The following is a 13,603-nucleotide window of genomic DNA, read 5'->3' on the forward strand; positions in this document are numbered from 1 at the left end:
GTGCTATGACATCATTACAGAATCGCAAAGACAGTGAACAGAAATATAACGCAAAACATTGTGCAAAGGTCCAAATATGTCTGTCTGTGTATGTAAAAACAGATAGTTAAGTTAAGAATATAAATTATATTTATTATATTATTTTTCCTACTCTATACTATAATTCTTATGTGCTCCTCTGTTGTGGTTCTTCAGGAAAACATTAGACCTGCACTATTACTATTACATTTAATGATTAAACTTATAACAAAAACTAAATACCAAAAAGTCAAACTTCAAATAACTTCTCCTAATATTCAATAATGAAGCTAAATAAAAGTTAACAAAATGTATTTGCATTTACAAGAAAAGACCACAGAACAACATCAGAGGACAATGATATTGAAAATTCATATAACTTTATAATTTTGACATAGAAAGTTATTATGTGGTCACTAGATGTCGCAATTACATTATGTTATGCGAAGCATCTAATTCTTAAGATGGTGCAAGTACCTCGTGTGTATTGTGCGAATCTGGGAATCTAAGTACAGCTGGAAATAACTTTAGGTAGACAAGCATACCTACTGTAAATGGTACATGAGAAAATACATTTCACTACTACATGAAAACAAAAGACAAAAACACATTTTGGCAATTTATAGATATCATATAAACTTACATGGTTTAATAATGCAGTCTTGTGACTTGTCATTTGGAGCTGTGTCCTTTGTGTATAATACTTGTTAATAATATCATCATCATAATAATGCTGTTTTCATTCGAAATCAATATTATATTTAAATGTTAGAAGTCTCAAAGCATAGTCAAGTTTCAAAAATTGGTTCAGACACTAATTATATTTAAAACTCCTACTCACGGATAAAAATCTCACTTATACCTGTCAGGTGTGTTAGAACAAGCTAACATGGAGGCTAAAATCTCCCATAAAGCTCATAAAGCTCATTTAGGTCAAAAGGGAAACATGTTGGTCCAACTGTTCAACAGGCAGGTTTTGATCACATGAAAATAGGCTAATAAGCAATATAAGAATAAAAAATACAGAAAGTGAATGAGTCAGTAGTCAGTAGTCCATCAGTAGTTTTGTTGTCAGATTTTATTTCGAGATCTTTGTGTTACAACGAAGTCTGTTGAGGTTCAACAAACAGTCATTGTTTAGTGGTATGCCCTTTACATGTTAATCAAACATTCATGCCAGGCTTTTTGTATCACAGATAAAGCTGAGAGCAAAACTAATTTACATAATCCCATGTTATTATTCGATCCTACTGTATGTCCTAAAAATCAGAGGCAGTAAAACATCATTCAAAAACAATTCACACGATAGTGCAGCACATCATAAAACAAGTTTAAACATTCTCAGTAAAAAAATCAAACATCACAGATTAAAAAAAAAAAGTGGTGTAGTGTTTCGATAAAACACTAATGTCAACTTGACAGCAGAGTGATTCCTAAGCAGTGCAAAGAGAAGCTGTCCCCTCAGGGTTTCCCACACGGAAGAAACAGACTCATCTGAGTCAGGTTTGAAACCCGGTCACTTGGTCTAATGACACACAGAGTCCATGGCCATCAGGATGCTGCAGAAAGAAACAACAAAGCCAAATTACTTCAGCACCAAATGACAATCTATCAACAGTAAAAAGAAAAGTTTCTAGAGCCCAAGATTAAATCTGAAAATGTTTTTTTTTGGTACAACCGCCATCTGAAAACCTCACAGTATCCCCACAGTAATAATATTGTTACGAACTCTTAGCTTAGTGAATGCGTAAGACATTTATTTGTGTTGGATACTGTACGTCTGTATTTTGTTGTACAACTATGTATATTGTATATGAGTCCATTTCTAACTGCTGTAGTAGTTAAAACCTAATGATACTTAAACACAGTAGGATGCTCATGATACTTTTTGACTTTGCTTCTCCAGTCAGCCTCAAGATCCATCAATCCCAAAGAAGTAAAGTCAGATCTCTTTTGAAAAAGGCGCCACTGTAGCTTTTAGCAATAATTTCTCAGAAAAAGAGCATCTTGTTTTTGTTGCGCACTATTTTCAGCTGTGAATTAATAATCACTAGTCAGGATTTCTGGAAGCAGCATGTGTGCTTTATTAAATGGGAAGTAGACCGTACCTGTCGGCGGGGTATCTTCTCTCACACAGGTTCACCAGAGCGTACAGATGCCTCAGAGCATATTCATACTGAAACACAAAACAACATCATGTGACCAGTTTCTGTTTTATCACATATGATCACTTCTTTATTAATGACCAAACTTTATTTTCCCCTGCTGAATTTGTAGCACTGAAGATGTCAAACATTTCCAGAGAGAAGGGATATTTTCTGAATAAACCCAAACAGCTGCACGAAAGTACCTGTGGTAATACTGTGGCTAAGTAATACAGTCAATGCTTTCTCATTTGATGAAATGTGACGATAAACACCACAGAATTTTAAAGAACTTTCATTTCTGGTTACTATTCCCACCTCCACTATTTACTGGACATGCAGTATCTTATCTAATGTATCCAGTGCATTTAAGTTTCCCATTAGTATATGAAAGATGTGGTGCTTCCCCCTTTTGAAGCAAAGCTAGACGAGTAAGTTTCAACCCTAACCTACAGATGAATTCAGTCAAGCTGTGACTAATGAACCATTAAAGTAACCATCAACACTTTCTAAATTTGGAGGGTGTAACCTGGTTCAGTTTAAATGGCCAGTGAGAACTGATCTGTGCAGCTCTACCTCAGGTTTGTGCCAGTTGAAGCAGTTGTGTTTGTAGTGGTTGACTGCAGCCTTGTAGCACTGATGCTGGGACAGATTGGCTCTGTCATTGAGAACCTGCTCTGTTGTGAGCTTATTGCCGGTCACCTTCTCGACCACTTTGCGCATAGTCTCAGCCAGCTTCTCCCTGACCTGAGCACACACACAAACAAACAAATGATTACTGTTAGAAATAGTTAACATGGGAACAGTCAAAGCAAAGGTTCACTTTGTAGAATTAAATCTGATTCATATGCCATGATCGAACACTATTTAACATCCTGCCGACAGCCAAAACACCTGAGGTGGAGGAATTTCTTGCCCTTTACCTTGAGGTGGGTGCTGATCTCCAGCAGCAGCCCCCTTGCAACTCTGATGTCATTGGAGGCCATCAGCTTCCTCTTGAGAATGGCCAGAGGAACATCAGGACTTGGCGTCAGATCCAGATTTGTAATTGGCGGCAGAGTAACTGGAGAAGTGGGTGGACTGTCTGCTTTGTGATTACCCTGAAACTGTATCACTTTCATGTGCGCCAATGTCTGTACAAAAAGAAAAAAAAACAAACAAAAGATATGTAATAGGGTCAGAAAACAAATGTGTTTCACTTTACAGGGCTCAGCCATTGAGTCATTGACACCATACAAATCTTTTTTTGATAGAAAAGACAGTCATCAGCAAGAGTCAAAAGTAGAAAACTAAAATATTGTGATTAATTTTCTCTTCTCAGTAATGATTATTCTTTTCTCTCACCTTGTTTCCAAACTGCTGGACATGGCTGGTGTTTGTGAGGGTCTTTACAATCTTGAACTGCTTCAGCAAAGTTTCTTTTGTCAGGTCCTCCTGGAAGCACAATGTCAGACAAGAAAAATCACATAGATGTTGAAAAACATAACAATCTAATATTTCCATAATAAGACAAAGCAACAGCAGTTTTTTATGAATCACAAGTACTCTTTTAACTTTTTCTGCTGAAGTAGTTTAAGTTTCTGTTTAAGTATATTTATTTGAAGGCCTACAGGTGCTACTACACGCTTATGCCACCCTCTCAGGTCTTATTCTGCTAGTTAAAAACAAACTAAGAAACCAGCATTGCCGTTGGAAATGTTCGCCACTTCCTTTTCCTGTCTATCTGATACCAGGTGTTTGAAACGACATAAAAAACCTTTGAGTTACTACATTTAGTCTCAGTCTAGTTTCAGTCAACACTGTAAAAATGTCTAAACATGTCAAAATGTTCTTCTTCTCTTCCCGTAAAACATTATGAGTGTATCACTGAAACCTCTTAACTCACTAATATGTGAGTTTAGTAAAAAGTACAACTTAGGTTTCATGTTCAAGTCCTCGCAACAACAAATCTATCACTCATCATTTCACTCATTAAGAGTCTCTCTCTCCTCCTTTGATGCCCCACAGAAGAGGTAAAATGTAAAATAATGCTTAGAATTGCTATTTAATGCAGGCTGCTTGATTTCCGTCCTTCGACCACATTAAGGGGAACAAGCTCGAGAAATGTCTTTGCAGTTTGCATTTAGTCTGGTTCATTTCTCTTCAGTGCACATAGGGTAAAACTACCTGTATATGTTAAGAATAGGTACTCCTCAAAAATATGGTGCTGCCGTCTCAAAAGGACTGAAAACACAACAGGAGAAACATCACCCACCACATCCGAGTCCTCCATCCAGTGAACACTGTACCAGTCACCCAGATATGTGTCCCTCTTCTCATCATAATAGCAGGCGTAAGAGGACTCTTCAGCATTGGCTGCAGTGGTGGCATACACTGAAACGACAGAAATAGAGTTTTTCTGTAAGCAAATATGAATGACTCAAATGTCTCGTCAGCAGAAACACTTGTTCTGAGACTAAATTCACTAAGAGATTAGTTAAAATATAATAAGTTATAAAGACAATTTAACTTTTCATTGTACATCGACACAAGATATGTCATGTAGTCATTTAGTGTGTGTATAAATGGGATGTACAACACAGTAAAACAAGAATGCTGATCCATTCCATGTTCAACTCCCATTCTGTGCATCACATGAGGCCAAGCACATGACATAAGTGAGTCATGACTGACATGACTCACAAATTACCACAAACCATAACGCTGACCTCAGTGTTTGCCAACTCAAAAGACGAGAGCTGAGACTGAAGTACTGAAGTCCATAAACCACAGTACCAACCTCAGTCTGGTCTAGACATGACAAAGGATGTAAAACAAGTGTTAAACAAGCTCTTAACCTTGTTGAAGAAAGCGCATGAGCTTTGACTATTGAACCCTTGGCTCCTCAGTAATCCTTTTTATTCCAAATGATGGTAAAGTCACACCATCACAGAGAAACATCAAGTTCACGTTGCTGTTTGAGTACTTCATGGATTGATACTTTTTATTGATTTTGCTGGTTCGTTATCTTTTTTGTTTTACTTCTTTGCAACAACGTAAAGTTCAACTTACCGTTAATGTTATTAGGCAGGTCGGTCATCATCGACCCGGACTCACATGCCTCAATGTAAAACACCATCTGTCAATAAAATGTTGGAAAATTAGCTTTTTGTGGCAGGAAACAAAAACAAGTTTAATGATCTGAACTTTGACCACAGTTACATCATCATCACCTGACTAAATGTCATCATTAACCAACATTTATGTATTCATAAAAAATATTAGTAGGCTGATGCATACCTTTTTGTATTTCTTATTATCGTGCATGTATTTAATAGCATTTTGAAGGTCTTCGACATGGAGCTACAGACAGAGAGAGAGAGAGAGAGAAAGGGAACATAAATTACTTTTAATTTTACAGTTTTAATAAAAACATACTAAACACAAACAGCAGTGATTATAATAGTTGCTGTGAATATGAAAAACCCATAATTTTACAGTCTCTACTTAACTGCTTAACTGAAAATGCTGAAAAACAAATGTTGAACAGGGATCATGTTTCCATGTTCATAATATTCAAATTAGGACCACATTTGCACAGTGTGTGTCTGTAGTGAGGCTCAGTCTCTAAAATGAGGTTAAAAATTTGTGAAACTTTACACTATTTTAAAAAGATGCCTGAATATGACCTAATGAATGGTTATAAAACCAGCTGATGAGTGTTACTGCTCCATACGATGTATACATTTAAATTATTTTCCTTTTGCTCTCCTCAGTTGAATGTGTATATTACGTAGTTTTAAGGGCAGCCATCTGTAACATATTTAAACATACTTGGATTCAGCTCACACTTTTTTAAATAAATTGTTTTGTCTTCTATGTGAATAATATTAGTTGTGAATGTTTTTTTTGATCAAAAATTATATTTCTAAAGACTTAAACTAGAACATTGCTGATCTGTCATAATATGTTGAGTAATGTAAGAGTATTAATTTCTGGTTCCCCTTTATGGTTTACAGCTCAATACGTGTATTGCGGTAAGTGATGAGTGAATAATCGTGAGAGCAGGAAGTAAAAAAGTACTTACATCATCATTAGGAAAGGCCAGAATACCAGGTGCCCCATGGTCAGTGAAGTACACAAACACATGATCTTTGGGCCCGCTGCCAGGGAAATGACAAGGTTAGGAAAATGCTGAAGAACAAGATATCACTGTTCTAGTGTCTGGTGTCAGATTCACAGCCGCTTCACTAGGTTTTATTTTATCACTTGCCTTTTCAAAACTTTTCCTGAGCCACCTTTGATTTTCGAGGAGTCACCCTTCAACACTGCCAGGAAGTTTTGTGGGGTCACATCCTGCAGAAAAACGGCCAGTCATCATAAAGTCTAGTGTTAACGTCAATGCCCCTAAATTATGTTCCTGAATATCCAACCAAACACTGACTCAACAGCTCTGGTTTGCACTCTTGCATAAATATTTGTGCTGAAAAACTCACATCCCCAGTGTAGTCTTTAGGGACCCCCTTGTACACATCTGTGCCATTTGGCCTGTTGATCAATATCCCAGGGGTGGGATTACTGAAAAAAAAAAATCATTCAGATTTACAGAAGGAAGTGAAAAAGGCTGACAAAACACACAGGCATGACAGGGTAACCGATATGATTCCCTTCACATCAGGTGACAGGAAGCTAGTGAAAACTCCACACAAATGTCCCTCAGTGAACACAAAACTGCACAACACCCAGTTTATCAGGAAACCGATGAAAAACATTTCCAGTTAAAACTAGACAAAGCTTCTGTTATCAACACCAGTTCATATGTGCTGCCTTTATGACAAAACTACACTTTTATTTGCAGTGATATAATACAAGTTATTTATTAGCCACAGATCCAATAGATCATGATGTCAGTCATTCAAGGGGATGACACAGGCATAAAACAATGAATCTTGCACAACGCTGATCTAAACACAACCAACGTCAGGTCAAGGTGGAAGGTGAAGACTTTGCTAAAAGTCAGGTAAACTAGCGTGCAGCCTGAATAAGGTCTGCAACTTTTATCCACACACGAGCCTACAAAGGCTTAAATACTGTGTGTTTTGTTTTTATATTTAAAGACATTTTGAGCTTTGGGAACTGGTTGAACCAAAAAATATAACGTACTTACTAGCGCTGAATTTGACTTGAGCCTTGATTGACGCATTCAGTAAATTTTTCATACATTACAACAACAGTTTTTTACCATTAAAACTAAACTTAAGTTCATACAGTTCTATATAATAGAATAAAAGATAAATGCTTGTAAGTGAATACATTTATATACATTTATTAACTGGGCTGAACTACTACCACTGCATGTAACTGATCCTAATCCTGTTTGAAACTGATGGATCTGCTTTCAGTACTGCTCTTCTTTCCTGTCACCATTCAGTAATACAACTCCAAGTCAAAGTCCCAAAGGAGCACTGAAATTACTTCCTTGGTTCACAAAAATTAGGTTTGAACAGCTCATTCACTCATTCATTGCTTGAAAAAGTGATTTAAAATTACTATAAATAGAGTAAAACACTGACGTTCAGCTGTACTTGTAGATGAGCAGCCATTATCTTAAATATGATAAGTGAAATTATTTCAATGGATATTTTTAATTGCATGATAATGTAAAAAAAATGTACTTATTCATCAACTTTTGTTCCATGCAGCACTTTAAAATACACTCATTCAAAGCATTTTAGAAAGATAAAATGGTAACATAGCACATAAATAATGATTTTACTTAGACCAAAGAATTCTACACATTCATAGGTTCGTGATTTTCAAATGGCAGATACTGCTGCTTATCATCGTGTAATATGATATTAAACTGAACACCTTTGGACTTTTTATCGGACAAAAAACATTATTGACATTTCGTCAAACAATGAAAAGAAGAGTTTTCAGATTAATCAGTAATTAAAAGTGTTTGTTGCAGCCCTAATGTTAGTGTTTACTACCCTGTAATTACATTTTGAACTTTGCATTATAAAAGTGAAGATTTGGTATATTATTTACATGTCTAATATGTAGAAATAGTGTTCAATATAATAGACTTTTTTGCACAGACTACTAATGTGCAAAGGGGGAACAAACAGAGAGAACTTATATAACGTTAGTGTGCGTTTTCTTTTTTTTTTTAGGGGAAAGAAGAAGTAACTGTATCATGAAGATCAGCCTCACAGTTACAAAAATGTCAACTCACTCTGTGTTCTGAGCCAAGTCATCATACATCATGACAATAATCTGCTCATCTGGGATGCCGTTCTTGTGGACGATCTGGTAGGCATGGCAGACATCAGCCTGAAAGGGAGAGTAATAAGCAGAAGTCAGCATCACATTATCACTATTAGTCTATTAGCTCTTTAGGAGCCTGGAAAAACACTGGGAATGCATTATGAAGGGGAAGTGGCTTATCAGAGGGTGAAGCAGCTGTTATCAGAAACCAAGTTGTTTTGTAAGAGAAAACAGCACAGGTACAGTTTTCACTTGATAAGGTGACATTGAAGCAGGAGTTTCACCCAGTTTCTCTGTTTAATTTACCTGGTGTCTGTAGTTGTACCAGCCATTGGATCCAGCTACAATAACCACCCAGTGTTTCCCACCGTCTGGTTCCTGCGATGGAAATGCAGCCACCAGGCCGAGACTCAGGCCGAACAGGGCCAAGAGGACTGATGGATTCATGCTTTGGTCGCCCTATGTGGGGAGTCCTGGAGGGATGACAGGGAGAGGGGTCGATCAATTCACAGTTTAGGGTTTAAAAGTTGCTGTTTAAGGAAAAACAACAACAACAACAGCAACAACAACAACAACACTGCCTGGATGTCACATGACGATGAACCGTATCCATGTCAGCTCCTGGCTAAGTTAGCTGGTAGCGCACAAGCTAACATAACAACCGAGTTTTTACCACCAGAGGATGTAACAAATATATAAAAACAACTCAATATCAGTCACAGCTGAATAAAAACATATGCGCACACACATCTATATATACATATATACATATATACATATATACATATATATACGTCCGTTTACCTCTTCTTTGCCTTCTTCAGAGGAGACAGCGGTGAAGTGACTACATGAACAGCGGCGCCAGGAGCCACTGGGACGTTTTTATACGTGACGTCGGGATCACCGTTGTTAGGAGTTCTCCGGCAGCGGCCAATCAGGAGGCAGCAGGGGCGGGGCTTCCCGAGGAGCAGTCATGTGGTTTAAGAAACAACAACAAGCAGAAACCTGTTCGTTGAACCAGCAGTGAAATCTAGATTAACTACACTTGAATTATGGTTTCTGAGAAAGCAGCCTCTTCTGTAAGCATAAACATTAAGCGCATACAGTGCAGAGCAGAAGTAGTTGTATTCAAGTGACAGTATATTTCCATCTGAATTGTATTGGAGTTAAAGGAAATATAGTGGACATGATCCAGAAAAGTACAAGCACCTCACAAAGTGTATAGTGTCAGTTATAGGTTCTTGTGTAACATGTCTAACATAGCGTGTGTTGTTTGTTACTTCTTTTTCCAAAGTTTTGGACATTTATCAAAGGAAAGTAAAAAAAATCTAATAAAAAAAAGAAATCATGTGATTTTTGACACCAACAGACATGAAACTAGTTTTGCAACATGTCATTTCATTCCTTGCAAGCTACAAAACTGGGTGCAGTACAGAACTGTCATATGATTCACTCTATTTAAATAAATCTAGCAAGAGGCTCACAATCCCTTAACATTGCATTGCACGTGCTAATAACAAGCTTTTCTCTTAGGAAACATTTGTTATATTATCAAAAACCTTGGTTCATGTCTCAGCTTCGGCATAAATTCAAGCTCAAGCATTGAGCTTCTCTTGTCTGTTAGATGTGGAAAACTATTTTGAGGGATCAATACAATAATCAGTAGACATATTAAAGATGTCAGCAATAAATCAAACTTTTATTTCTCCATATAGAAAAGAATTCAGTTAAATAGTGAAACAGTCCATCAAAAATCTGGCATCTTGTTTTCCTCCAATAGTCCTTGACACATTTACCTTTGTCCCAAAATGGAAAAAAAAAAGATGTAACAAAGTGTAAATACCATGTTCACAGTAATAAATATTGAAAACAAAATCTTTATACATTGACATTATATATATATATATATTTGTGTAAATATATATATATGTAGATATAATAATATACAGTAAAAAGTATTTTTCAAGTTTATCAAACATAAAATAATAAAATGGCTGAAAACAGAATGATGATTGCATTTTTTTCATTCCCAAGGCATCGGTTACCATGGCCATTCTGAGTCTGTAATAAATAAAACGTGATATTATTATTACCTAAAGATTGTAGTGCATCACTGTAAATAAAAAACAAACAAAAATTATAGTGCAAGTTCTTCTTTTCTTTGCGTAAAGTAATCTTTTAAATTTCAAACTAATCCAAATGGAATGACAACAACGAAACTGAGGAGTTTGTTGAGCAAAGCACCATCAAGTCTCTGACTTCAATCTGTTCTGCAGCACAACTTTCTCTGTCGTCTTGGCAGTGAAAAAAAAGCTTTCACGTGTAGGAAACCATGACAGATGTTCAATACCAGGCTTATTTGGCAAATTAGATAAACAAAGCACAAAAAAGAAAAAGAAAATATCTCCAAACGCTCTTTACACTCATCTCTGTCAAAACTGCCAACTAAACAGTTGATGAAATGCATAGAAATCAATTCCCAGTAGATAGAACTAACTTAACTTAAGGGTTGTTAAGTGTCATGCAGCATTTTTGAGACGCAAAGCAAGGCAGATACTGTGGATGTGTCGCTGCTGTAATGTATGCTGGATGAGGGTATATTCTGCCTCTGCTTGCACTTTTCCCTGGCTTCCTTTCCCCCTCAGCAATAAGGAATGGGGAAGGGGGGGAGGACTCCCATTTCCTGTTTGTCTGCAGGCTTTTACATCCTGCTGAAAGCTAGGGACGTCTGGCTCCAAGTGTGATGTGTGTGCTTGCTTGTCTCAAACCTCTGCACCCAACTCAATGACCCCAGTCTCAATAATGGGCACTAGCTTATCTTCCACCTGTACCAGCAGGATGGTCTTGTCGATATGGGAGCGATTGGCTGGGTCTCGGCTACAAGGCACCCACCGGTGAATTACCTACAGAGGGCGAGAGAGGAGGCAGCTTTGTGAGAGGAAGCACCCAATCAAATTTATGGAGCTTTGTTGCTTAGTAAGTAGGTCACAAAGGGTGTTACAGGGAAAAATAGGACACAAGCACAAACAAGATAATCATAGTAAAATCATATTTACAGTATAAGAGGTCAGGCAGTTTGAGAGTGTGTGTGTGTGTGAACTGCAACAAAATCACAACTTATGATATCCAAAGTAAAAGGTCAAGCTCTTTACCTTTATTACAAATAAAGGTAAATGTAATTATGCACATGTTAGCAGCTGTTAGAAACCACTTACATGTCCTTCCATGCCCTCTAAAGGGCTCCAGTCCCTCCAGCAGGTCCGTCCTGCCCTCAGTCTCATGGTCTCATCAGGCCACTGCAGCTCTTTCCTCTTTGATAAGTTGATGTTCTCCAGCACCTGACTCATGTCCACAATCTGAGAAACATTACAGAACCACATCAGTGACACTTACATCACAGGAATGACTGACATGCAAATAAATGTTATTAAGTCAGACCTAGAGGTGTGGGCTACAGTTGCAGACAGTTCATCTATTAGTGTTCATATATTTAAAAACTTTATTTCAAGATGATGCACGGTAAAAAAAAAACATTTATATATTTATAAACCTGAACTCTGTAGGAGATGTCATCTCTGCGCACAGTGGAGATGGTGGGGTTGTGCTGTTGTGGGTGGTGATGATGGTGGTGATGCTGGCTGACGGGGTCGGTTACGGTGCTGGACAGCCCGTCGTTGCCAAGGAGGCCCACCAGGGTGTGGCGTTTGCAGGGAGGGATGCTGTGACTGGACAGGGAGGCTGATGGACCGGCAGAGTCAGAGGTGGAACCCAGCCGTAGCTGCAGGGACGTGGGGAGCGCGCGCAGAGAGAGCTGGCTGGTTGAGGAACGTCGACAGGGTTCCAAACCTGTAGTGGAGGTGCGAAGGGAGGAGTGACGGCTGCTGCTGTAGCGGTAAGTGGATGACTGACTAGCAACAGAGGCTCGAGCAGGAGAGTGGCGCACCAAACCCGATTGCACTGACTGGGAACTCTGACTGGTACCTGGACATGGGGAGGGGAAGGCAGAAGCTGATCATTCCAAAAATACTCCAATTAGACATCATGACATCAACTGTATTCCCATGCATCTCCGAAGTAGTCATCTTGTTTTTTCCATTAGACACACCCTGCATATTTCAAACATTTCACACTTCTACAGGATGAGTGCTACTAACCACGATCTTTTTAATCTAATCTTTTTGTGGCGTTTCTCTTTATATTTATAAAAAAACAAATACACTGCATTTCATAATATCAGACAATTGGAGTTAAACTATAGAAAAATTGTCATAGTCCAAGGATTAGTGGTTTTCAGGTAACAGGAGTTCTCACCCAGAGTGTGTGGTTGGTACGAACGAGGGGGGACAGGTACAGAGGTTCCACCCTGGGACACTGAGCTCTGCTGAGAGTCCCCTCCAGTCCCATTCCCACTGCCACATGACAGCCCTCCTGCATCCGAATCCTCGATGTTTCCTCCACTGTTACAGCCTGCACCACAACCTTTCCGTAACCTAAAAGGAAAAAAAATATTTCTTATTGAACAAGAATGAAATATTATAACATACTTCAAATGTTACAAGTACCAAATCCCCAAAACCATAAACCTGTGCCAGGTGCTGACTACAAAGTTGCGGATGTTCCCGATACTGATGGGGCCTCCCAGGATGTGGCCAAGCTGTGGGTGTGAGTTGCAGTAGGAGGTGGTCAGTGGAGATACGTAAATTGGATATCCGATAGGCTGGTCACAAGAAGAGTTGATCATGTTGCGCAGGGCCTGCTTAGCGTTCTGGATGCTACCGCGCTCTGGGTTTCTGTTTCTCAGGAACACAAGCTCCTGTTGTTGCCCAGCCCAGAGACCTCGGACACATTCTTTATTCACCTGCAGCACAAAAGGTAAGTTCTACTTTAAATCTTAAAACTAATGCCAACCGATAAATCAGACTTTCACATCCCTTGAATCCCCCACCTTGATTACACGGAAGCTGAGGTATCGTCGATTCAGCATAATGATTTTGTATTCATTGGTGCCTTCGTCTAGGACATGGCGCAGGGCGAGGAGTGAAGGTGCATTGGACAGCACCGCACTCCTCCAGGCTGGATCGCCCTCATGAGCGATGACCAGGTTCTGCTGGTGGGAGGAGATGGCCTCAAATAGAACCGCTGGCTCATCATACTCATCGGGAGATGTGAAGTGGTCCTAACAGATTAGCAGA

At 38.6% G+C, this 13,603-nt stretch overlaps 2 protein-coding genes across 3 annotated transcripts in view; both read right to left on the bottom strand.

The window, feature by feature from the left end:
• Nucleotides 1-1,069: 1,069 nt before the first annotated feature.
• lgmn (legumain) lies at nt 1,070-9,305 on the bottom strand. The gene is made up of 14 exons (XM_026339451.1): nt 9,216-9,305; nt 8,718-8,884; nt 8,380-8,477; nt 6,638-6,719; nt 6,415-6,497; nt 6,229-6,304; nt 5,442-5,504; nt 5,214-5,280; nt 4,417-4,535; nt 3,507-3,596; nt 3,086-3,295; nt 2,739-2,909; nt 2,127-2,194; nt 1,070-1,577 (listed from the first exon to the last, which is right to left on the bottom strand). The coding sequence occupies exons 2-14, from the start codon at nt 8,856-8,858 to the stop codon at nt 1,544-1,546; spliced, it is 1,302 nt and encodes a 433-aa protein (XP_026195236.1). The 5' UTR covers nt 8,859-8,884; nt 9,216-9,305; the 3' UTR covers nt 1,070-1,543.
• Nucleotides 9,306-11,173: 1,868 nt separating this feature from the next.
• The window catches only part of pcnx1 (pecanex 1), a 29,054-nt gene continuing 26,624 nt past the window's right edge, over nt 11,174-13,603 (bottom strand). For both annotated transcript variants that reach the window (XM_026339334.1, XM_026339333.1), the window contains exons 31-36: nt 13,357-13,587; nt 12,995-13,269; nt 12,723-12,901; nt 11,962-12,392; nt 11,627-11,767; nt 11,174-11,314 (exon numbers count right to left, since the gene is read on the bottom strand). In XM_026339334.1, coding sequence (XP_026195119.1) covers nt 11,174-11,314; nt 11,627-11,767; nt 11,962-12,392; nt 12,723-12,901; nt 12,995-13,269; nt 13,357-13,587 — 1,398 coding nt within the window. The remainder of the gene's footprint in view (nt 11,315-11,626; nt 11,768-11,961; nt 12,393-12,722; nt 12,902-12,994; nt 13,270-13,356; nt 13,588-13,603) is intronic.

The sequence above is a fragment of the Anabas testudineus genome, chromosome 22 (genome assembly GCF_900324465.2).
Source record: "Anabas testudineus chromosome 22, fAnaTes1.2, whole genome shotgun sequence".
In the NCBI taxonomy this organism is placed as follows: Eukaryota; Metazoa; Chordata; class Actinopteri; order Anabantiformes; family Anabantidae; genus Anabas; species Anabas testudineus.